This window comes from Lithobates pipiens, unplaced genomic scaffold (genome assembly GCF_037356315.1).
Source record: "Lithobates pipiens isolate NorthernLeopardFrog02 unplaced genomic scaffold, aLitPip1_a1.2 Scaffold_25, whole genome shotgun sequence".
NCBI classification, from domain to species: domain Eukaryota; kingdom Metazoa; phylum Chordata; class Amphibia; order Anura; family Ranidae; genus Lithobates; species Lithobates pipiens.
In genome coordinates, this window is record NW_027507787.1 from 65,225,788 (window position 1) to 65,249,006 (window position 23,219).

At 39.5% G+C, this 23,219-nt stretch overlaps 1 protein-coding gene across 1 annotated transcript in view; it reads right to left on the reverse strand.

The window, feature by feature from the left end:
* Positions 1 to 3,284: 3,284 nt before the first annotated feature.
* The window catches only part of CHST3 (carbohydrate sulfotransferase 3), a 194,696-nt gene continuing 174,761 nt past the window's right edge, over positions 3,285 to 23,219 (reverse strand). Inside the window, exons 4-5 of the mRNA XM_077454570.1 lie at positions 17,473 to 17,707; positions 3,285 to 6,786 (exon numbers count right to left, since the gene is read on the reverse strand). Coding sequence (XP_077310696.1) covers positions 5,532 to 6,786; positions 17,473 to 17,609 — 1,392 coding nt within the window. The 5' untranslated portion in view covers positions 17,610 to 17,707 and the 3' untranslated portion in view covers positions 3,285 to 5,531. The remainder of the gene's footprint in view (positions 6,787 to 17,472; positions 17,708 to 23,219) is intronic.

Here is a 23,219-nt window from a genome sequence, read left to right on the forward strand (position 1 = left end):
TCCATGCCCAAGAGCGTTAAGGCAGTGCTGGAAAATAATAGTGGCCAAACAAAATTGACACTTTGAGCCCAATTTGGACATTTTCACTTAGGGGTGTACTCACTTTTCTTGCCAGCGGTTTAGACATTAATGGCTGTGTGTTCAGTTAGTTTGAGGGGACAGCAAATTTACACTGTTATACAAGCTGTACATTCACTACTTCACATTTTAGCAAAGTGTAATTTCTTCAGTGTTGTCCCATGAAAAGATATAATAAAATATTTACAAAAATGTGAGAGGTGTACTCACTTTTGTGAGATACTGTATTTTTAAAAATGCATTGGGTGTTAATGCTTGTGTTTGTAGAGTATAGACCTAATGAGTGGCGGATCTAGATCACCAGTTAATACTGCAAATTAGTGTAGGAGAAAGTGGTTACCGAAAGCGGCTCCAAATATCACCTCTCCAACATAAATCTAAAGAGAAATTTATAGGCTGTCCCTACTTGTCCGGGTTTCTTAAGGACATACCATTAATGATGAATGCTATAACTATGCTGTAACAGTATGATCTTGAGAAAAGTATATATAAAGAAAAGACAAGGTTCAGATTTGCACCTTAACGCTTAGTAATTCATGAAAACAGAACTGCGCTGTGCTACCTCTGTCTTTATTCAGAGCTGTAAAGGTCTTAAGGGACGTCTTGGTATCAGGAATACACAGAGGGCATTATAGCGCCCTTGAGGAGAAAAACACAGTGAAAACTATCTTGATGGTAAATTTATAGCATCTACAGAAGTGTGAACCTGAATGAAGCAATGTATATACAGGCCTCTCTCTTAATCAGGGGCCTGCTCGTTGCCAGAAATGACCTCAGCAAGGCTTGCTGGGAAATTACATAAAGGGACATTTATCAGGGGAGTTATCAAAATAGCTTCTAAGCTTCACCCTAAAGAAAATGTGCATTATATGCAATGGTGGTGATGGTGGTGGGGGGTTATAAAAAGGAATGACCTATCTGTATTCTTACTTACCGGTAGTTCTATTCTGTATATAAAGGATCCCTATTACTGTACTGTAGATTCTAAAAACTGAATTTTACATTCAAAATTCAGAATATGCAACAAACTTTTAGCTGTATTGTTTTGTGGCCAACTTACAAATTTGTAGTGGGGATGCCTGCTACTTCATGTGTCGCCAAACCCAGGTCATAAACATTATCAAAAAACGCTGTATTCCATGCTATTCATACTCGCTTTGGCTGGCCATACTTTATACAAATTTCTTGTGCAATTTTCCTCTAGATTTACCGATATGAGGTCAAACCTAAACACTTTCAATTTGTATGCAATGAGACAGGCCCTTGCACTACATAGTTAATGGGAAATCTAAAGAAAATTGAATAAGAAAATTGTATCATGTATGACCAGCCTTAGTCACTATGAGATTCTTTTTCTACACTCTGCAAAAAACCTGGTTAATCCTGCTGTTTTCTATATCCACCTTCTGTTCATATCCCCAATTCAGTTAGGTATTTTGCAGTTGTGTTGGAAGCTCTGCACATGCTCAGTTTTTGGTGAGTTTCTATGCTGAGCATTTCCTCCCTATCACATATGAGCAGCCCATGTGACTATAGAGTCACACATGTGGGCATATACAAAGTGGCGAAAGACAGCCCACTCCCCCCCTCATCCTCCATGCCCACTAACCAGCAAAAACAATGGGGGTGGAATATTACATGTAGATTAATTGGGGAATCACCTCCCTGTTATTCTAAGACACAAGCTGGAGGGGTATGACACAGCCCGTGACTGGCAGAAATAGAATGGACAATGTAAAGTAAACAGTGTGTCTTTAGTATCACTTAAAAAAAAATTCTTTATGCTATAAGCCAATGATCTTCTCTCCCCTTTTCTGCATTTTCCTACAGAAAAGCAGAGAACCCCAAGTCATATACCATAACGTTTTTTATTTTTTATTCTATATCTGACTCTAGATTATAAATCCAGTCTCACTGGATATTAAATTACATGCCATCCTTACTGTACAATTACTAAATAAAGACATTCTTTTTTAACTCATCATTGCTAAAAAAAAAAACTGAGACAGCTGTTCACTTAGTCACATGTACTGAGAGAATATTTATGTCTGTTCTCCTCTATTTAGCCAGATGCAGTAAAACAGATCAGCTTTTATCATTTCAGAATGAGAATTTTCAAAAGCAGAATAATTAGGTATCTGAAAAAATGTTTAGCCTCTTAACCACTTAAGCCCCGGACCAATTTGCAGCCAAAGGACCAAGCCCCTTTTTGCGATTCGGCACTGCGACACTTTAACTGACAATTGCACGGTCGTGCGACGTGGCTCCCAAATAAAATTGGCGTCCTTTTTTTTCCAAAAATAGAGTTTTCTTTTGGTGGTATTTGATCACCTCTGCGGTTTTTATTCTTTGCGCTATAAACAAAAATAGAGCAACAATTTTGAAAAAAATGCAATATTTTTTACTTTTTGCTATAATAAATATCCCCAAAAAATATATTAAAAAAAATTTTTTTTCCTCAGTTTAGGCCGATACGTATTCTTCTACATATTTTTGGTAAAGAAATCGCAATTAGCGATTATTGATTGGTTTGCGCAAAAGTTATAGCGTTTGCAAAATAGGGGATAGTTTTATAGCATTTTTATTAATATTTTTTTTTTACTAGTAATGGCGGCGATCAGCGATTTTTAATGTGACTGCGACATTATGGCGGACACATCGGACATTTTTGACACATTTTTGGGACCATTGTCATTTATACAGCAATCAGTGCTTTTTAAATGCACTGATTCCTGTGTAAATGACACTGGCAGTGAAGGAGTTAACCACTAGGGGGCAGTGTAGGTGTTATGTATGACAGTATGTGTTTTTTTATTGTAGGGGGCTGTGGCCTGGCATGTGACGTCACTGATCGTCTTTCCCTATAAAAGGGAAAAGACGATCAGTGACAGCCACAGTAGGAAGCACGGGGAGAGGTTTGTTTACACAGACCTCTCCTCGTTCTTCAGCGTGCTCCCGATCGAAGGGCTGGGCACTTAAAAAAGCAACGTACAGGTACGTGCTTGTGCCCAGCCATGCCATTCTGCCAACGTATATGTGCAGGAGGCAGTCCTTAAGTGGTTAACCACTCTGCTATAATACCCTTGGAGAAAGATAACTATATGTGAGAAATGGTAAGATCTAAAAGTACCACAATCCCTTAATCAGCTAACCAGGCAACTGAAAGGACAGAACCTTGAAGGTACATTCAAAGGACTTTCAAGGTACCCCCCCACCCCCCCATTATGATCAAATATAAAAGTCAATCTTTAAAATGATCTTGAATTAATCACAAACCCGATATAAAACTGATTAAAAGGCTCAATGCACATACATTACATGCTTGACATCCTGGTCATACAGCAATTACAAAGTCCTGTTTATCCCTTACAATCTACTTCTTATAGATAACCAATTTTATATGCATTACTTTACAAATTAGTAAGCTGAAGCTTGCAGAGGAGAAAAGATAGTTCTCAACCTACCTGGATATTCAAGGGAAACATCGAAGTTTATTGCACATTAGGTTAAATGGTTGCACACGATTGATGTAAGTGTAAGCATACATGGAATTTGTATTATTTTGACATTTAGTATGGTATACTAGAAGTTCCATGTTGACTAATACGATTTCTGATACAATATTATAGATTTAACCATTTCCTGCTCTAGCCCCGATGAAGCAGATTAAAAACTTGGGAAACATGTTGAGAACTATCCTCACTCATCTGGTACACATTTGTAACATTGGATATGTTAAGATCGTGTAGAGTTATTCCATGTGATGGCACAAGCAGCAATGGCTGTGTGGAAAGTACCTTTTCCACTGTGAAATTCCTTACCAAACAAGTCTTTCTTTGGCTAACCACTTTTGCTGGACAATAGGCCACTACACTGTCCAATGCTGATAAAAACAGAGGTTGTTCTTGATGGAGTATTCTCTTTTTTTTAAGGATATATATTATTTATAAGAACAAATTTATGTTAAACTAGTTAGTGCATAGATGCTGTTTTTTGTGGTTAACGCATTAGAAAACAAGGTTTGCCATGCTGAATATGGCACCACATCTTTTTGCCAGATCTAATTCATTCTTAGGACAAGTGCACCTTTAACCAACCCATTCAATAGTCATTCAAATTTCACAAAATCCTAATATTAAGGAATGCTTAATTGGATCCTTAATTTACACATATAGTCACATATAACCAAATGGAGGGACATGAAAAAAAGGCTGCAGTCATGGGTCCCCAGATCTTGATGGAATTGAATGTCAAAGACACTGCAATATGTCTGTAGTCACTGGGACAGGTAAGATAAAAATGTAAAACATGTATGCTACAAAAAAAACGAAGAAAAACCTTTCTAACTTTGGCTCCTTTCCTTCGTCTGGTCCTGTAGTACCCACTGCTCCATGGGTTGGCCCAACTTGGCATGCCAGTCATGTATGCATGAAGAACTTAATTATCCCAATATAACAAAAACCTCCTTCATAAAATAATTAAATTATAGTTTATTCGCTGCATTTAACTAATTTTAAATGTTTGGACAAGACCAGCTGCCCTCTGCCCTGTGCTCTAAGCAGTCCTACTGAAAGGCATTCATTATCTCATTACAGACCTTAAGGAACAGAAGAGACAGGTGAGGGGTCTGTATACACTTTATGGAGTGTTAGAATAAACCAGAGTGAGAAACAGGTGGTGCGAATTGACTTCCTCCGGTGTAAAGTATCATTTGTTTTCACATGCAGAACCTCAACTAACATCGTGTGTTAGAACTTCAAGGAAACAAGACACATAAAAAAGTACAGAAGCTGGGTGTGAAACTGCATTAGCTGAGAAAGCTGGGCTATAGAAGTTCAGCTAAGCTCTGGGTGCAAAAGTTCATTCCCAATCAAATGCACTGCATTTATATGTCTGTATCACATCCAGAGCACATCTGCTAGAAATATTTCCAAAAGCTATCTTCCCAGGCAAGGAATGATCAAAAATCTACTTTTCTTTCAACCAAATGGGCATTTTGAATAGTTGAAAGGTTGCTTGTATCTAAAGTCTGGATGTTATGGACATTCTGAGAAGCTGCTAAATGTAGCAATTTTAGGTCTGCAGAGTCCTTCAGAAGTTCAACTCTTTGGGTATGTTTCTTTAGTGCAGAAAAAAAAACTTTGATTCAGCTTCACAGATTGGCCTGTTCTGGGGAGAGAAAAAGAAAACTTCTTCCAGGCAGTTTTCTATACATCAGCAGGAATCATCCACTTTTAAAGCCAATCCTCAGCATCTTCCCCTGATATTGCATTAAAAAGGAAAAGCTTCTTAATTTAGGAAGCAATTCAAAAAAAATGCACACAGGCTTTTTAGATGGCACATAGCGGCTCAGCAGGTGCAAATTGCCCCCCTCCCATCTGCCTCCCCTGTTTCAAGCACCAAGTTCAATGGCAGTTTATTCCCGATATATAAATAAGTTAAATACGAGTATATTACGTTACCCAAAAATTAACCCTGTCTTCAAGCAAACTGATAGATCGGTTTGTAAGTGTCTCTAAGTCACTTGCCAACTTGTAGCCAAACAATCTCATAGCGGGTTCACAGACTTCCTGTACTACCTGGGCTAATTTGAAGGGTATGCTGAAACGCCACTTCTCAAACTGTTCTGAGGAGTTCTTTTGGGTAGAATATATGCCACTGTTGTCCTGGGAAGCTTGCGTGTTTTTGATAATCCATTCTTTCACTTGTGGTGTAAGTGCGATTTCAGCAAACTTGTACATTTCTTCAGCCTTTTGAAGAGGAAACCTTGCTATGTCTTCATATCGTATCAGCAGATACCGTCCTCTAAGCCATTTGGGTTGGTGCAAGCCTAATTCTGCAGACAAACGGATGTTATCACAGTTACCCTTCAGTTTTTGAACTTCATCTTCAGGTATGGGGGCAGCTCCTTCCAAAGCCCATTTTTTCCATGATTCATATTTTCCAGAGAAAGCTACCATGCGTGATGCCAAAACAGCTCTGGGGTCACGCACCAGTTGTATGATTCTCATATCAAGACGAGGATCTTCTACAAGAGTTTTCAGAAAAGCCAATTGTCTAATTCGTACTGCTTTAACAGCCACGTGATCTTTATTCAAGCATGACTCCATTGCCAGTGTCATATTTAGGGGTCCACAGCGGCGATTCTTACAATGATATTTTTCTGAGGCTTTTTTAACAAAGGGGGTGCATACTGGATCTTCACATAAGGACTTGCTGGAGCCCCTACGGAACATAAACCTAGTAAGATGGTGTTCAGGTGTTGGGGAGATAAAGTTCTCTAAGGTGTAAAGATCACACAGAAGAAGTTGATGGAGAACATCTCTGTACACAATTGCTGAACCTACTGCATTGGCTCCTATAGATTCAAATGTCACAGTTCTTTCAATATGCCAAAGAGGTTCAAACAAATAAAAGATATTGCCTTGCTGGTTAAAGAACTCTCCCACAAAAGATGAACCAGTGCGTGTGGTGGCCATCAGAAGTATATGTTTTCGAGTCGATTTTGGAACATCCGAAAGAAATGCATTGCTTCCTCCAAACTGTAAAGTGACATTTGCCAAACGTTTCCTGAACTGAATGAAGGCAGAGTCCAGTTCACTCAGTGATGTCAATGAGCCATTCTCTGCGTAGACGATATTGGAATCTGTGCTATTTATTTCAAAAATGTTCTGTGGCATCTGCTTCAGGTTAAGCTTGTCTGACACCCTGTAAATCAGAAGAGAAATCATAGTCATTACAACAGAATTATATATTTTTTTTATTCCTTATTAATTGGGTGCAACTATTGTCTCCTGATATTAAGAATCCTTCTGCCTTTACATAGCATCTCACAAGAGTGAGTATACACCTCACTTTTTTGTAAATATTTTATCATATCTTTTCATGTGACAACACTGAAGAAATTAAACTTTGCTACAATGTAAGTTAGTGAGTGTACAGCTTGTATAACAGTGCAAATTTGCTGTCCAAATTGGGCCTAATTAGCCATTTTTCCTCCCGCGCCATGTGACTCGTTAGTGGTACAAGGTCTCAAGTATTAATGGGAAGCCAGTGTGTTAAATTTGGTGTTCTCGCTCTCACTCGCTCATACTGGTCATTGGAAGTTCAACATGCCACCTCATGGCAAAGAACTCTTAGTGTATCTCAAAAAAAGAATTGTTGCTCTACATAAAAATGACCAAGGCTATTGTCTCAGCCTGTCGGTGTTCAGACCGTACACTGCATCAAATTGGTGTGCATGGCTGTCGTTCCAGAAGGAAGCCTCTTCTAAAGATGATGCACAAGAAAGCCTACAAGCAGACTAAGGGCATGGATTACTGGAACCATGTCCTGTGGTCTGATGAGACCAAGATATACTTATTTGGTCCAGATGGTGTCAAGAGTGTGTGGCGGCAACCAGGTGAGTTGTAAAAAGACAAGTGTGTCTTGCCTACAGTCAAGCATGGTGGTTGGAGTGTCATGGGGCTGCATGAGTGCTGCCAGCACAGGGGAGCTATAGATCATTGAAGGAATCATGCCCCACACACACATCCAAGATGACCACTGCCTTGCTAAAGAAGCTGAGGGTAAAGGTGATGGACTGGCCAAACAGTGCTCCAGACCTAAACCCTATGAGCATCTGTGGGGCATACTCAAATGGAAGTTGGAGGAGTGCAAGGTCTCTAACATCCACCAGCTCTGTGATATCATCATGGAGGAGTGGAAGAGGACTACAGTAGCAACCTGTGAAGCTGCGGTGAACTCCATGCCCAAGAGGGTTAAGGCAGTGCTGGAAAATAAATGGTGGCCACACAAAATATTGACACTTTGAGCCCATTTTGGACATTTTCACTTAGGGGTTTACTAACTTTTGTTGCCAACATTTTATTTATTAATGGCTGTGTGTTGAGTTATTTTGAGGGGACAGCAAATTTGCACTGTTATAAGCTGTACACTCACTACTTTACATTGTAGCAAATTGTACTTTCTTCACTGTTGTCACGTGAAAAGATATAATAAAATATTTTTAAAAATGCGAGGGTGTACTCACATTTGAGAAATAATGTATGTATATATGCACTCGATGCAGAAGTAGATCCAGTGCCATTTTATTGGGGCAGTTGTGCTCAAAACATGGGAAGGAGCTTGTGCAATAGGAGTAATTAGCGAGTTACTGGTCAAACACTGCATACTATTCTTGGGGCTGCAACACCATTCCCATCAACAAGTTTACTCAGCTATTTAGTTCAGCGGAGTTTACCAGGCAAGATGTTTTAGGGGAATTCGGCAGTGGTCAGCTCCCTGCTTAAATGCTAGTCTGAACAAAGCCTTAAAGTACCAATTACTCAATTCAAATTAAATAATGACAGTCCTTTATATCTTTTCTGCAGTACTGCAGTGGGATTTGGATAGGATACCAAATCTGGGTTCCACCTGTGAGAGCTGAGCCAGAGACTTTAATAATGTCTTTATAGGTTTCCACAGGGTGCTCAGTTTACATCCAAAGTTCAAAGACAAACTGACAGATTAATTGGCTTCTGCCCATGACGCTATGTATGATTTTATGCACCTGGTACTGATATAATTAATAAAATATTTGACTGCATGTTGTTACTTAAAAGACATCTACAACTTTTATTTTTCACATGTTATAATTTCTGGACATTTGAAATCTTTCTTCTATACAAGAATGGCTACAATTATTTAATTAAAATTGGCATGAAACATTACTAACTGAAAATTGACAGAAAATATAAAAAAAAAAAACCTAAGTGAAAAAAATATGACAAATTAAGAACAATCAAAGTTGAACTCCAGGAATATAAAAGACACACAACAATGCAGTTATGCATGCCTTAATAAATCACTGCAATATTTTTTTTTTTATTAAACTAGTATAAGTAACTGAATTTGATTTAAGTAGCCTTTTGCAATCCATTGCACAGCTGCATTCCACTTTGGAAAAAGAGAGGAGCAGGATTAGGAGCCAGTTATGTGGTGTATGCAAATTTGATGACAAGCGAACTATGCTGTCAGGAAGAAAGTGCACAGTGAGCAGAGAGATAACCTCATCAGTCTGCTGCTGCTCTTTTTCTATCTAGTCAGCAGGCTGGCTGTAGGGATATAATACTACTGAAATGCAAATCCTTTGGCAAGAAACACAGTTACCTTATATGCATTTAATTTGCATTATGAGCTATTTGCCTGGAGATCACCTTTAAAGCTAACTCAAAATGCAAATAAAGTTTTGGTTGGGTCCTTCTTAGTGGACCCTGAAAAACAAAAGTCAGAAATAAGTTAGAATATTTGACATCAGAGCTGTATGATAGCTATGTGCCCAACTTCAGCAAAAAATACAAATCCAATTGCAAATTGCTAATTTAGTCAAGGGGCAGATGATTGGGGTGTAAATACTTACCTTATTCCCCATGCCAGTAGGCTCCCTCCAGCGTTGTGACTGGTCCCTCTTATCTCCTCTATAAGCTGGCTCCAGCTTCATAAATGTTAATGTCCTTGTAATGTATGTGATGACGCAAAGGCTCTGCCCACAGACTGGAGATTCAGGTGGAGAAGGAGCTGGCTGGAGCGAGGAATGCAATCTTCTAGACATAAAGGGGTTGATTTACTAAAACCGGAGCGTGCAAAATCTGGTGCAGATGTACACAGAAACCAATCAGCTTCCAGTTTGTTTGTCAAAACTTAATTGAACATGCTGAAGTTAGAAGCTAATTGGCTACTATTTACTACAAGATTTTGCACTCTCCAGTTTTAGTAAATCAACCCCCTATGTGTGATTCAATTGTAATTCCATACACTTTTTGTTAATGCTTTCATATTTTGGTAGTCTGGTCTCAGTGGTTGCTCATTTGTTCAGATTTACCAGATTTACACACAGTTAAATGGAGCGCCTAAAAATGGAATCATGGGGGAGGGGTGTACCTTCCTCCTATCAATTTGGAGAAAATATTTTGTATCGAGGCCACAGTGAACTTGGTACCATACAAACGCTTGGGAAACAAATAATAAGTAAAATAGTAGAATTTTATTAAATTTACAACAAAATATTAAAGTATGTACATAATTTATTTATAAAAGCTCTGTAAAATATCTCAGATGTAACTACAAGGACTTTACCAGTTTACCCAGCGGAAACTTTATTTAGCATGCTCAATAAAATTCAACTTTTTTTACTAATTATTTGTTTCCTAAGTGTTTGTATCCTACCATTAAATACACTGTGCCAGCCTCAATACATAATATTTTCTCCAGATTCACACACACTTGATGTTTTTCTTTTTGAATGATTCTGGCAGCCGATGATGCATACCCCCTCCCCTTGCTGGGGACCTCCATCCCCATGATTAAGCTCTGAGAGGCAAAGTGAAATGTTTTGGGGGCATGGCCTGCTGGAGGTTGCAACATACCATCACTAATGGGTCTGCTTTGATGTGTGACTACAGGGACATCCACTTCAACACACATTGGAATTCCAGGCTATGGCTACCTATGAACCTTCTTCCACCCCCCCCTTTCCAAAACCTATTCTACTACCCTGTGAAAGGAAGATGCTTATTCTTACCTATTGTGAGGGTGCTCCAGTGCTCCAGTCTGATTACATGATCTCCCCAGTAGCCAGCTTCAGGGGAGAGGTGAGATCAACGACAATGGCTGAAATGCCTGGGCTTACGTGGGGCATCTGTTGACGGCTGTCCCTCCTCTCCCCTGAAGCCATCGCTGGGAGTCAATCACATGACCAGATTGGAGCACCCTCAAAATAGGTAAGTATAAGCACCTGCCTTTCACAGAGTAGTTAGAATGGAAGGGGGTAGGAGCAGGTTTAAGCATAGGCAGCAATAGCCTGGGATTCCACTTTAGCTCTTGTTCCGCAGGGTCAACTACAAGGGTGGATTTTGTAAAATTCCTGGAGTTGGGCTTTAAAACATGCCTCAATCAGACAATGATAAACTAGAGAAATAAAAAAATAATAATACATGGACCGAAATACTTTCTGAAAATAAATGCCACTCCAGGCTCCCTTGTGTAAAGGCCAAGGCACTAGTCCCATGGTTTGTGCTGTGAGCCTTCTCCTGCAGCAGAGATTACATGACCAATTGCCTATACCTTCAAATATTTGGCAAGCACTGAAGGGAACCAGGAGAACACATGTGAGAATAGGTACATGTTAACATATCAGTATGAGATAAAAATGTGATTTACTTCATAAATTCTAAACTGGTTAGTGGGTAGAGGATAAATAGGTAACTACCACAGTCCCTTCTTTTTTTGGCACAGAGAAACAGAGCGCACACCAGCCCTAGTGCATTAAAGTTTATTTAACTCAGTAAAAGGTTAAAAAAGCCAGGTATGTCACTCACAAACATCCGTTGAGTAGTAGCATTGGTATTTACAGCCTCCACTGTTGCCTCCTTCCCCGATTTTAGGCTCCCTGCAGTAGCTAGCAATACGGATGGTTAAGTACTCGGTTCGCTTGCTGGCTGCAGGTACACTCTCTCTCCACGCCTCACACGCACAGACCTGCCGGCTCTGGATGACGTCACTCGCAACGGGGGGCGGATCTCTCAACGTGTGTACTGACTCTGACGCTGGCTATAACTGTTCCCAAGACTTTTTCTGGAGGAACTGGATAGGATGTGACAGCGCCGTACTTGATTTAGTTGTTTCCTGTTGTACCTTCTTTTTTTGGACTCTGCTAAGCTAGGTCCCAGAATTACTTAGTGCTTTCTATTCAAATACTATTTGTAGTTCTATAAGTACAACTAATTAAGTGGAATTAAAGTTGGTGCCCTGTCCCATGTCTCCACCATTTTTCCAGTCCTGGTGCAAGCATTTCTAAATAAACAAATGAATGGCATGCATTTTCAGCACCTGGCACTTCAAATGGAAATTGGTAGTAAATTATGAGTGCACAGAGATAAATGACTAACATTTAGTGAGAACCACACATCAAAGTATAAAAACAATGGAGAATTATTTTCCTGGCAATGGTAAGGTGAATCACATGTTACGGTAAATTAAATCTACACAGAAAGAATATTGGCAAAGTATATACACATTTCAAATCTGAGTGCGTTAAGCCGATTACACTAGAATGTTGTTTGTTTTCATGGTCTGCTTTAAGAAAGCCAGGAGGGGCATGCAGGTAAGGGACCACATATCTCAGGCTGGGACTTTGAAACTTCAAGTCGGGGAGGAGAGACCAAAGGTTGCATGAAAGGCCTGTCAACCAGCATTTTCACAAGAATAGGTCAGAAACCGTCTTATTTTTTTTTTTCCTCTTTGAATTAGCTCTTGCTTCAGATCAGGGGTCCCGAAACTCTTACAGACCCCCCAGCATGTCTTCATCCCACTTTTGCTAAAATGAAAAAATCATCATCATCACCACCACTACCAGTCCTAGTAGGCACAAGTATATCTCCAAAACATGTCAATAGCTTGGGTTTACTTTACATATGGATAGCTAAGAGCAGAACAGCTGAAAGAAAATCATTAAGATTTTTATCATTTATTTATACAAAAGCTAGAATTCACAACTGCACAAGCTAAATACAGCTAGGGAGATTTGTTGCTGTTGTTTTAGTAAAATCAATATATGGCATATTTAATGACAATGGGGGTTATTTACGAAAGGCAAATCTACTTTGCACTGCAAGTGCACTTGGAAGTGCAGTCACTCTCAATCTAAGGGGAAGATCTGAAATGAGGGCAAGCTCTGCTGATTTTATTATCCAATCATGTGCAAGCTAAAATTCTGTTTTTTATTTTCCTTGCATGTCCCCCTCGTATCTACAGCGACTTTACTTCCAAGTGCACTTGCAGCGCAAAGTGGATTTTCCTTTTGTAAATAACCTCCACTGCTACTTAGGGGTCTATTTATATAAAAAAAAATCGCTGTGCTTGAGCATTTGCACTTCCGTTGTGATTGATCCCTGTAATGTGTCTAAAATGTTTATTTCCTATGATTGTCCTCTAAATCTAGTGTCCATAATGCAATATTTTCCTGAAATACCACAATCTAGAATAATACATCATGGCCCTAGATAGAGCTGATAATCATAGAAAATAAACATATTAGACACATTATAGGGATTATTCTCGACAAGTGAGGCATTCGCACAGCAAATTTCATTTAAAGATAGGCGCCTAAATGTCATCCGACACATAAAACTGATTTCTCAATTTGATTTCAGATGAAATAATGAGGAAATTCCTGTTTATTATTATTATGATTAATATCATCAAACATCCTGTACCCCCCTTCAATTGGTTTCAATCCCTCCAAAGGCTATGGGGGTTATTTACGAAAGGTAAATCCACTTTGCACTGTAAGTGCACTTGGAAGTGCAGTCGCTGTAAATCTGAGGGGTAGATCTGAAATGAGGGGAAGCTCTGCTGATTTTATCATCCAATCATGTGCAAGCTAAAATGCTGTTTTTTTTTTCCTTGCATGTCCCCCTCGGATCTACAGTGACTTTACTTCCAAGTGCACTTTAAGTGCAATGTGGATTTTCCTTTAATAAATAACCCTCCTGTTTCATCTAGTAAGGACAAAGATGTGTAGGTTAACATTTAGGAAGATGCGGCATGCGACTCTTGCATGAATCAAAGTCCAATTACATAATTAGGTGGGTGATATATGCAGTTATTTGTAAATATATATATATAAAAACGAATTAACAGCTGAGTAGTTTCATATGTTTCTCACGTTATCATGGTAGCTGACAGTGAGTCACATCTAGCCAGAAGAACAAAGTACCCCGTACATTCACTGAGCTATCCTCAATTAAACTGGAAAAACATTTTCTTGCAGCTGCAGTGACCAATCTTTCAGCATCTTTAGGCTATATATGCCAGAACAAGTCACATCTTTCACAGAGATTATATCTGGGATAGTTAAAAGCAAAACTCTACTTACACTACACTAATTAGTTAGGGTCCAAATACAAAATACAAATACATGCATCCACTCATTTGTGTTTACTTCCTTTAGAAAAAGCAGGTAGGAATATATATATATATATATATATATATATATATATATATATATATATATATATATATATATATATATATATATCTATGTATTCCTAGCTCAAAAACCAACTACCTTCTGTTGCTCTCAGCTGCCTCCAAATACTTTTTTTTTTTTATCTGACTTTTATCCTGTTTGAGTTTGGCTACATTCATTCTCTGAGGTTGCACAGTATGTAGGAATGTAGCCATCCTCTTGCTGGCTCCTGAAATGGACCAGGGACTATGGAATATGGGATTTGCAGTGTGCCTAGAGCAGTGCACAAGACCTGCATTTATTTTACTAAAGAATTGTAAGTGAAGGGAAAAAAGGTTTGGGAGCTTGCAAAGGTGGAAAAAAAATAAAGTAAGGAATAATTAAAAAAAAAATTATTACAGGGCATTTAGGTAGCGGATGTGCATGGTTTATTTTTGGAGAATAAAGGCTGGTGGAATAATGGGGAGGTATCAGTCTGTTCAACAGAAACCGGCCACTGTGTACAGCAGCCAGTCTGACACAAGCCGGTTTCTGCTGGCTTCTGTCAAATGCGCTTGATGAAAAACCAGCATCCGATCAGCGCTTGCAGCCAATGGCACTTTAGACTCTTTAACAGGATTTAATTTTAGCCTGTAGAGCCTAGGTTTTATACCTTCCGAATCTGTGACGCACCGCAAAGCTTGCGGTGCAGCACCGGATCCCAAAAGTAGCTTATGTACTACTTTTGGCGACTGCTGTGATTTCAATAGACATCTGTGCATGAACCAGCACAGATGTCTCTGAAGTCGCCCCCGAAGTCTTACTGACAGAGTATGAAATTGTACAAGTTCAGCTGAACTCGCACGATTTCAAACCCGCAGCAGTGTGAACCTAGGCAGAAAGCATTTTACTGTGCACATGGTGGAACCCAAATATAGGTCAAATAAAACCAACTGTAGTTCTACATACAGTATCTCACAAAAGTGAGTACGCCCCTCACATTTTTGTAAATATTTTATTATATCTTTTCATGTGTCAACTTTTCTACAATGTAAAGTAGTGAGTGTACAGCTTGTATAACAGTGTAAATTTGCTGTCCCCTCAAAATAACTCAACACACAGCCATTAATGTCTAAACTGCTGGCAACAAAAGTGAGAACACCCTTAAGTGAAAATGTCCAAATTGGGCCCAATTGCCCATTTTCCCTTCCCAATGTCATTAGTTACTCATTAGTGTTACAAGGTCTCATGTGTAAATGGGGAGCAGGTGTGTTAAATTTGGTGCTATCGCTCTCACTCTCTCATACTGGCCACTGGAACTCTCTGAGGATTGAAAAAAAATAATTTTTGCTCTACATAAAGATGGCCTAGGCTATAAGAAGATTGCCAAGACCCTGAAACTGAGCTGCAGCATGGTGACCAAGACAATACAGCGACCATACATGGTCGACCAATGAAGATGCGTGCACGCGCTCAGTGTCATATCAAGAGGTTGTCTTTGGGAAATAGACGTATGAGTGCTTCCGGCATTTCTGCAGAGGATGAAGGGGTATGAGGTCAGCCTGTCAGTGCTCAGACCATTTGCCACAGACTGCATCAAATTGGTCTGCATGGCTGTCATCCCAGAAGGAAGCCTCTTCTAAAGATGATGCACAAGAAAGCTCGCAAACAGTTTGCTGAAGACAAGCAGACTAGGGAGATGGAATACTGGAACTATGTCCAGTGGTCTGAGGAGACCAAAATAAAGGTTTTTGGTTTAGATGGTAGCAAGCTTGTGTGGTGGCAACCAAGTGTATCTTGCCTACAGTCAAGCATGGTGGTGGGTGTGTCATGGTCTGGGGCTGCATGAGTGATGACGGCACTGGGGAGCTATGGTTCATTGAGGGAACCATGAATGCCAACATGTACTGTGACATACTGAAGCAAAGCATGATCCCTCCCTTCGGAGACTGGGCCACAGGGCAGTATTCCAACATGATAATGACCCAAAACACACCTCCAAGATGACCACTGCCTTGCTAAAGAAGCTGAGGTTAAAGGTGATGGACTGACCAAGCATATCTCCAGACCTAAACCCTATTGAGCATCTGTGGGGCATCCTCAAACGGAAGGTGGAGGAGTACAAGGTCTCTAACATCCACCAGCTCCGTGATGTCGTCGTTGAGGAGTGGAAGAGGACACCAGTGGCACCCTGTGAAGCTCTGGTGAACTCCATGCCCAAGAGGGTTAAGGCAGTGCTGGAAAATAAAGGTGGCCACACATAATATTGACACTTTGGGCCCACTTAGGGGTGTACTCACTTTTGTTGCAAATGGTTTATATATTAATGGCTGTGTGTTGAGTTATTTTGATGGGACAGAAAATTTACACTGTTATTTAAGCTGTACACTCACTACTTTACTTTATAGCAAAGTGTAATTTCTTCAGGGTTGTCGCATGAAAATATATAATAAAATATTTCCAAAAATGTTAGGGGTGTACTCACTTTTGTGAGATACTGTATATTAGGTGAATGGTAAAGGATTTGTTTACATATTGCCTTACAAATGGCAGTGTAAATTATCCCTTGTAAGTGTATAGTAACCTTAGGTGTTCAATTACACTTCCCTGGAATTGACCATTCAGCTTGTCCATAGAAGGTTCTGTTGTAAACAAACTGCCTTTTAGAGTGCCTTTTAAAGGTACTAATCAAAGAGAATCTGAGTCCAGCTGCTTCATTTGAACTAAGCAACAAAGGGCTGTCCGATGATGGTTATGTACGCCACTGAATCGTACATCACACTATGAATTCTGAATTTCTGCCTCTCTGTTCTATTACAAGAGCAACTTCAATTAATACCCTGTATTGGTCCCCTATTGACTCCCAGGTGGTCTGTTTTACCAGCCATGATGAAGGAAGCTTGTTATTGAAATGTTAATCTACTTATTCTTAAAAAACAAAACAAAATGGTGATATAATTTCTAATCCTACATTCCTCCCTGAGAATTTGGTGCCCATACCATTTACATTTAGGTACATCTTTTTGTTCCACAACATTTAATTTGATCCAAAAGTTGTAGGTACAACATTGCACACAAACTGAACACTACAGACAGCGTGCCAACAATACAGACATGCTGATGCAATTGAATTTGGCCAGTTTTAGTCTATTGTTCTGCCTTGTAATCATGTCCAAGCACTATACTTTTCTTGTATAAAATATATAAATAAAGGTTTTTTTTGACTATAACAACAAATTCTCTTTTCATTGCCCCTCAAACATAATAAAATATCAGCTTAATGTGGGAACGTTGATAGTTCAAGGAATGTCCCTATTTGAAGCCCAGCATGCTTTTTTTTTCATCTATTTGCATTTGTGTAACAGGCAGCTTCTGTTCACCACATAAACTGTTTTCTAATGTCTTACTTTGAGATGAACTTGTTTTCCTTCTCAATGATGACCAGCACCACCACAAGGACCAGGAAGAGAGCATATTTGGCCTTCAGCCTAATGGTCCTCAGCAAATCTCTGAGGTCCATGGGCAGGTTTTGTAATCTATCCATGGTAGAGGAATTTTCCAATGGAGCTTTCCCTTTTTTCTTCTGGATGGGAAGATTTGCCTTAGCCCCTTCATTCAGAATACTTCATCTCATTGGTTCTTCTAAAAGATAAAACAGCAATTGTGAATATTTAATAAAAACTATACAGAGTCATAAAGAATGTCAGATTCCCTTGTAATTTTTAATGCACAATCTAATTTTTGAACCCATTAAGGGCTCAGGTTAGGTTGCATGTTTTCCCGTACATTTTTCTACCATACATACATTCATATACTGTGCATTTTGTTGCTTACTGTGCTGCCTTAGCTTCAGAATAACAATATTTTTTTATGGGTACTTCATACAGTATTAGTACATTTTATTTTACATTCAATATAATGTTTATATGCATTTTAGAGGACATTTTTAAATGTACATATTGTAAATGCAGGTGATTTTCCAGTGGTGCCATTCAAACTGAACATTTAGGCAGGCCATATACAGAGTGAATTTAGGGTTGCAGGATAGAAATTTGCTTGACTCCATCAACATAGAGAGACAGGGAACCCCTCCCACTGAGCCATTGTACTCTGCAGTTGGAGGGGGGAATCCCTCCCGCTGAGCCATTGTATTCTCCTGGCGTGGATAACCATCCCAAGGTGCTATTGTATTCTAGTGCCAGTCAAAGTCATCCCCGCCCGGAGAGGACAGTGTTTATTGCTAGTGGCTATACCAGCCACTAGCGATGATTGTACGTAAAATCCGGCAAGCTGGTTGCCCATACTTGCTTCGAATCGCCTGCTGAACCACCTAGAATTCGAACCGACTATGGCCAGCCTTACCTGCATTTAGGCGTGGTCAGTTTAGCTTCATGTAGAGAAAACAGAATTCTGTGCAACTGGGAATTGATTCTAAATTCTAAACTTGGCTAAATGCAGCTCAATGCGGCTAACGTCTAAATGCAGCTAAAAGCTTTAACCTCCCAGGCGGTATGATTATTTTATATTTTAGGTGCTGAAAGCGGTACCATTATTTTGCATGGAAATTTGGTGTTTTATATTGTAGGCCTGTAATTCTTCGAAATAATTCACTTAAATCTATACAAACAAGAGTCTAATAGGCATCCCGGGTATGATAAAAATTTAAAATATGAAATCATAAATTATAATATAATATATATGTGTATATATATATATATATATATATATATATATATATATATATATATATATATATAAAATAAATAACTATAAATAATTATAACAAATAATAATATAATAATAATAAAAATTATTCAATAATGTAATCAAATCAAAAACACTGAAATGTGCTGAGTTGCACAATTGTAGCTGTCATTACTTTTAGTGTTTGATGACGAATTTCCCAACAAATTACTATCGCTCAATTCTGCGAGTGATTCTAATTTGTTATTGCTGTTTGCTAGCTGGTCTATAACCACTTTTGATGTAAATGGACAGTTTTGGTTGCTATGGACAATCTCCAGTTTCCTTGTATAAAGAACAGTATTTATAATATAAAACTGCATGTAGGACACTGGAGAAACCACTAGGGACAACAGGGATGTGTAATTATTTGATACAGTACTGTATCTATACTGTGTTTTTTACTTTTTGAATTTGGCGCCAAACTCCGGCTCGCAGGGAACGGAGCTCTGTGCTGTCACAGATCTAGCGAGACATGGCGGCTCGCTGATCACAGCGGGGAGACATCGCTGGATCCAGGGGGACAAGGTAAGTAACCCCCTCCATGGATCCAGCGATGTGATCCCAAGGCTGGCTCATTAATACCGCTTATGGTAATTAAATCTCACCCCGAGCCAAACTCGGGAATACCGCCAGGGAGGCTACAGCAGGAAAAATAAATAAATAAATCTTCTTATATAACTTCTTCTGCATTTAGAAAAGCTAAATTTAGGAGTGCCGGTGTGAATGAGGCTTAAGTGTGGGTTCAATGACCCTTTCTTTTGTTGTGTTAGTTGGTTGATGAAGATATTTATTAGTGAACAGGGTGTCTGTGATGTCTGTTGTGACAATGAAAGGACTGCACATCAACAACTCTTAATGAAACTGGAAAAGTATAGGTGCGTTAGACAGAACAGCCAGTTGGGAAGGAGAACTGGCAGGTAAGACAAAAAAGAATTCAGTGCTTTATAACTTGGGTTAGAATGATGACTTTGTATTAGCACGTTCCTGATTAGTGTTACTGAGTGAAATGAATGTTGAAGGCAAGTAATTGCTGGACAGACATAGGCTTTATTTTCATTATCATCATTTTCTATCATATATCATATATCATCATTCCATCACATGAGAGTAGCAGGCTGAATAAACCCTAGTCAGTATTATAGCCAGAGATCTCCCAAAAGGTTCCAAGGAATTCCCATACCAATTAGAACTTGAGTGCCAGTGTTTAATCAGGAAAACAGTGTACATGATAAACACGCGGATAACCATATGAACCTTGTGTTGGTACAGTACTACGGTAATCACTGAAATATTGGGATGCGAGTTCAGTTTTTCAGCTTATCAATCATTTTCCCAGTGGGAATTCCAGTAACTACTGTATTAGCCTGAAGTCTGCCTGATGTCTTGTGCTAATTTATGCCGGGGAGTCTGTCAGCAGACTTTTACATTACTTGTCTATCTTCCTTTTCCTGGAAAGGAAAAAGACATATGGATCTTATTGTAACACAACCACACACATATGGACATTTACCCTTTGTGCAATACAATTACATCTTCAGAAATCTTTATGGTGTCCACATGATTCATAGAAAACGAAGACCAGATGGTAAAGCTGAACAAGTATTGATTTAGAACTATAGTTTGTACTGTAAGCCTATTCTATAACAGGTATTAACCTGTAATTTTTTTCCAAATGAAGTCTACAGATATATGATTGCCACCCCCTATCTCCTCCAATGGCTGCTCATCTCCAGCAGGAAATGTGGATGGGGCAGTAATCAAACTGTGACAGGAGGCGAGAGCATGTTACAGCACACCTCCTCCTCACTTTGCAGTGGCTTCCCCGTGTAAGTTGTAGGGGGTGGCTATCTGTGCTGGGAAGTGTAATGGGGATTTGGGGAGGGGGGATATGTGCTAGGAAGGAAAATGGGGGGGGGGATGTGCTAAGAGGGTTTGGGGGAGGGAGGGTTGACCCAGAAGAGGGGATGTTTTTTGCTAGGAGGGGGTGGGTGATTAGTGCTGGGGGGATTTGGGTAGGAAGGAAGAATTTGTGCTGGGGAGGGGAAGGGGGTTGTCCTAGGAGGAGGGATGTGTGGAAATTTGTCCTAGAAGAGGGATTGAAGAAATAATATTTGTGCTGGGAGGGGAGATTGGGAGGGGGGGGTTATGCTAGGAGGGGGTGGGGGATTTTGCGCTAATAGGAGGGATTGGGGGGCTTTGTGCTGGCAGGGGGGATTTGGGAGAGAAGATTTGTGCTGGCAGGGGGGATTTGGGAGAAAAGATTTGTGCTGGGAGGGGGGATTGGGCTGACAGTTAAGCTGGGGACGGGATGGGGAGGGGGATTTGTGCTGGAAAGGGGGGATTGGAACTGGGAGTTGGTGTAATATGTGCATCAATGTTTGGGGAAAATTTTGGCTTGAAGATGGGATTTATGTTTTTTATGCATGACGGAATGTTTTTGTCCACTAATAATGATTTTCATGTATTTTTTGTGAAAATAGGGGCCTGTCAGGTAGTCGGTACAGGGCCCCTGATTTCTAACAGCGGCCCTGAGAAGGGAGCAGGAGATTTCCTGGTTTCAGCACCAGAGGTCTGACTCAGTAGGGGCATATCAGAATTTTGCACTGCTTCCCAAAACAGGGAAAAAGTGTCACTCTACATCTGCTGGCAGGCGATATATTTTTCTACTCAGAGGCTGTGGCTGTTTTACAAGGAAAACAAACTTTGGCTCTTTTACACAGGCATCGAATATAAGCGGTTGGGTTGCATTTTTATTGCTTCACTGCTTTACTACAGCTTTACCGCCTATCGACACCACCTAAAAGTGTTAACATAGGATGGATGTATACAAACTGCAGCACTGGCGTTGCTTTGTTTCACGGTGAGGCAAATATAATGTTGCCTGCAGAGTTTGGCAGTGGTTGACGCTTTGCAAATGCCTTCATTTACTTCTACTGAAACGCAGCACAGGTGCAACTCAACCGTACTAAAAAAAAGCATCAAAAGTGATATTTTCCCATTTTAGCATCGTAAAAAAAAAAAAATCTCAAAGGTTGTTTGAGGAGCTTTCCATGAAAACACTTGAATGCCTGTGCAATGCATCTGAAATTCTCATTAAAGCTATAGAAGCATTAATTTGCATTAAAGGCTGCTTTAAAATTCCGTGCCTGTGTGAAAGAGCCCTAAGGGTCCTAGGTCATGCTAGCATTGCCTTAAATGATATTATTTGACAACTGGTAAGGAGGCCTTGTATCACCTCCTCACCATATGCTTTACCCCTTGAACCACCGCACTAGGTGCCCCAATTCAGTTAAATGGGTCAATGTGACACCGGGCATAATGGTTGCAGGAAAGAAAATCGCTCCGTCTACAATCTGGTCTTAGGCTTTGCACACCTTTTGTTTTTATGTACCTAGAATAAATTTTGCTGTTTTAAAGTAATGATTCAGTTGAGCTTTAGTGGGCAGAAATGCTAATCTTTTGGCAGGTAAAACAGCCCAATGAGAAATATGACTCAAATCAATGTTTTACCTTCGCCCAAAATATATGGATGCGGTCAAGTACTTTCTGAGACACTAATCTGGATCAAGCGTGGAGATCAGGAAAATCTGAATTTGTCATCTACATACATAATCCAGGTCAGTGACTGGGAATGTGCTTAAGCCGATGGATCAGTGTGATGGCCAAGGAACTAGTATTTTCAAGAGGAATCAGCAATGATGACCATACATCTTCTGTACACGTTTAAAGCACACAGAATATGTTGCCCATTATAGACTGATCCCCAGTCAACCAGCATAAACAAAAAAGCATAAGCCACCAACATTTTGCAGCACAGCAGATGATAGACATTTTATTGCAATATACAGATGAGCAGATACAAATCATTTTTTATAGACCATCTCAAGATAAAAAAAACAAAACAAAACATCATCTTGATTACTACCACGGCTTTATTATAGCTGCTCTGATCAAACTCAAAAACATAGATTTTTTTTTTTTTACATTTTGCATTTTTATAGTTAGTGAACCATTTCATAAATCCTATATTCATACATATACAATACATTGCCTGTGAGCAACACTGTCAGAAAAAAATTGTATCATACAGCAGCTGCACAGAAATGGGATTAAAATGTGTTCATATTTTGTTAACCGCAGTGAATAAATCGTGAAGAGCGAGCACAAGACATAGTTATTCTTCAGCCACACATTGCTGGCCAAAACTCAAAAGATCTTTCTTATTTTATTACCCAAAAGGTATGCAAATTTAAAGGGGAACCCCTCTCCATGGAGCAAATGATGCAAAATATCATACAGTTTCTGCCTTTATCTTGTCCTATGCTGCATCATTTTGGATGCAGTAATCCTTCAAATACTAATACTTTTAGAAAATGTTTCCTAAAGAAGACTATGAAATGTGCGATAC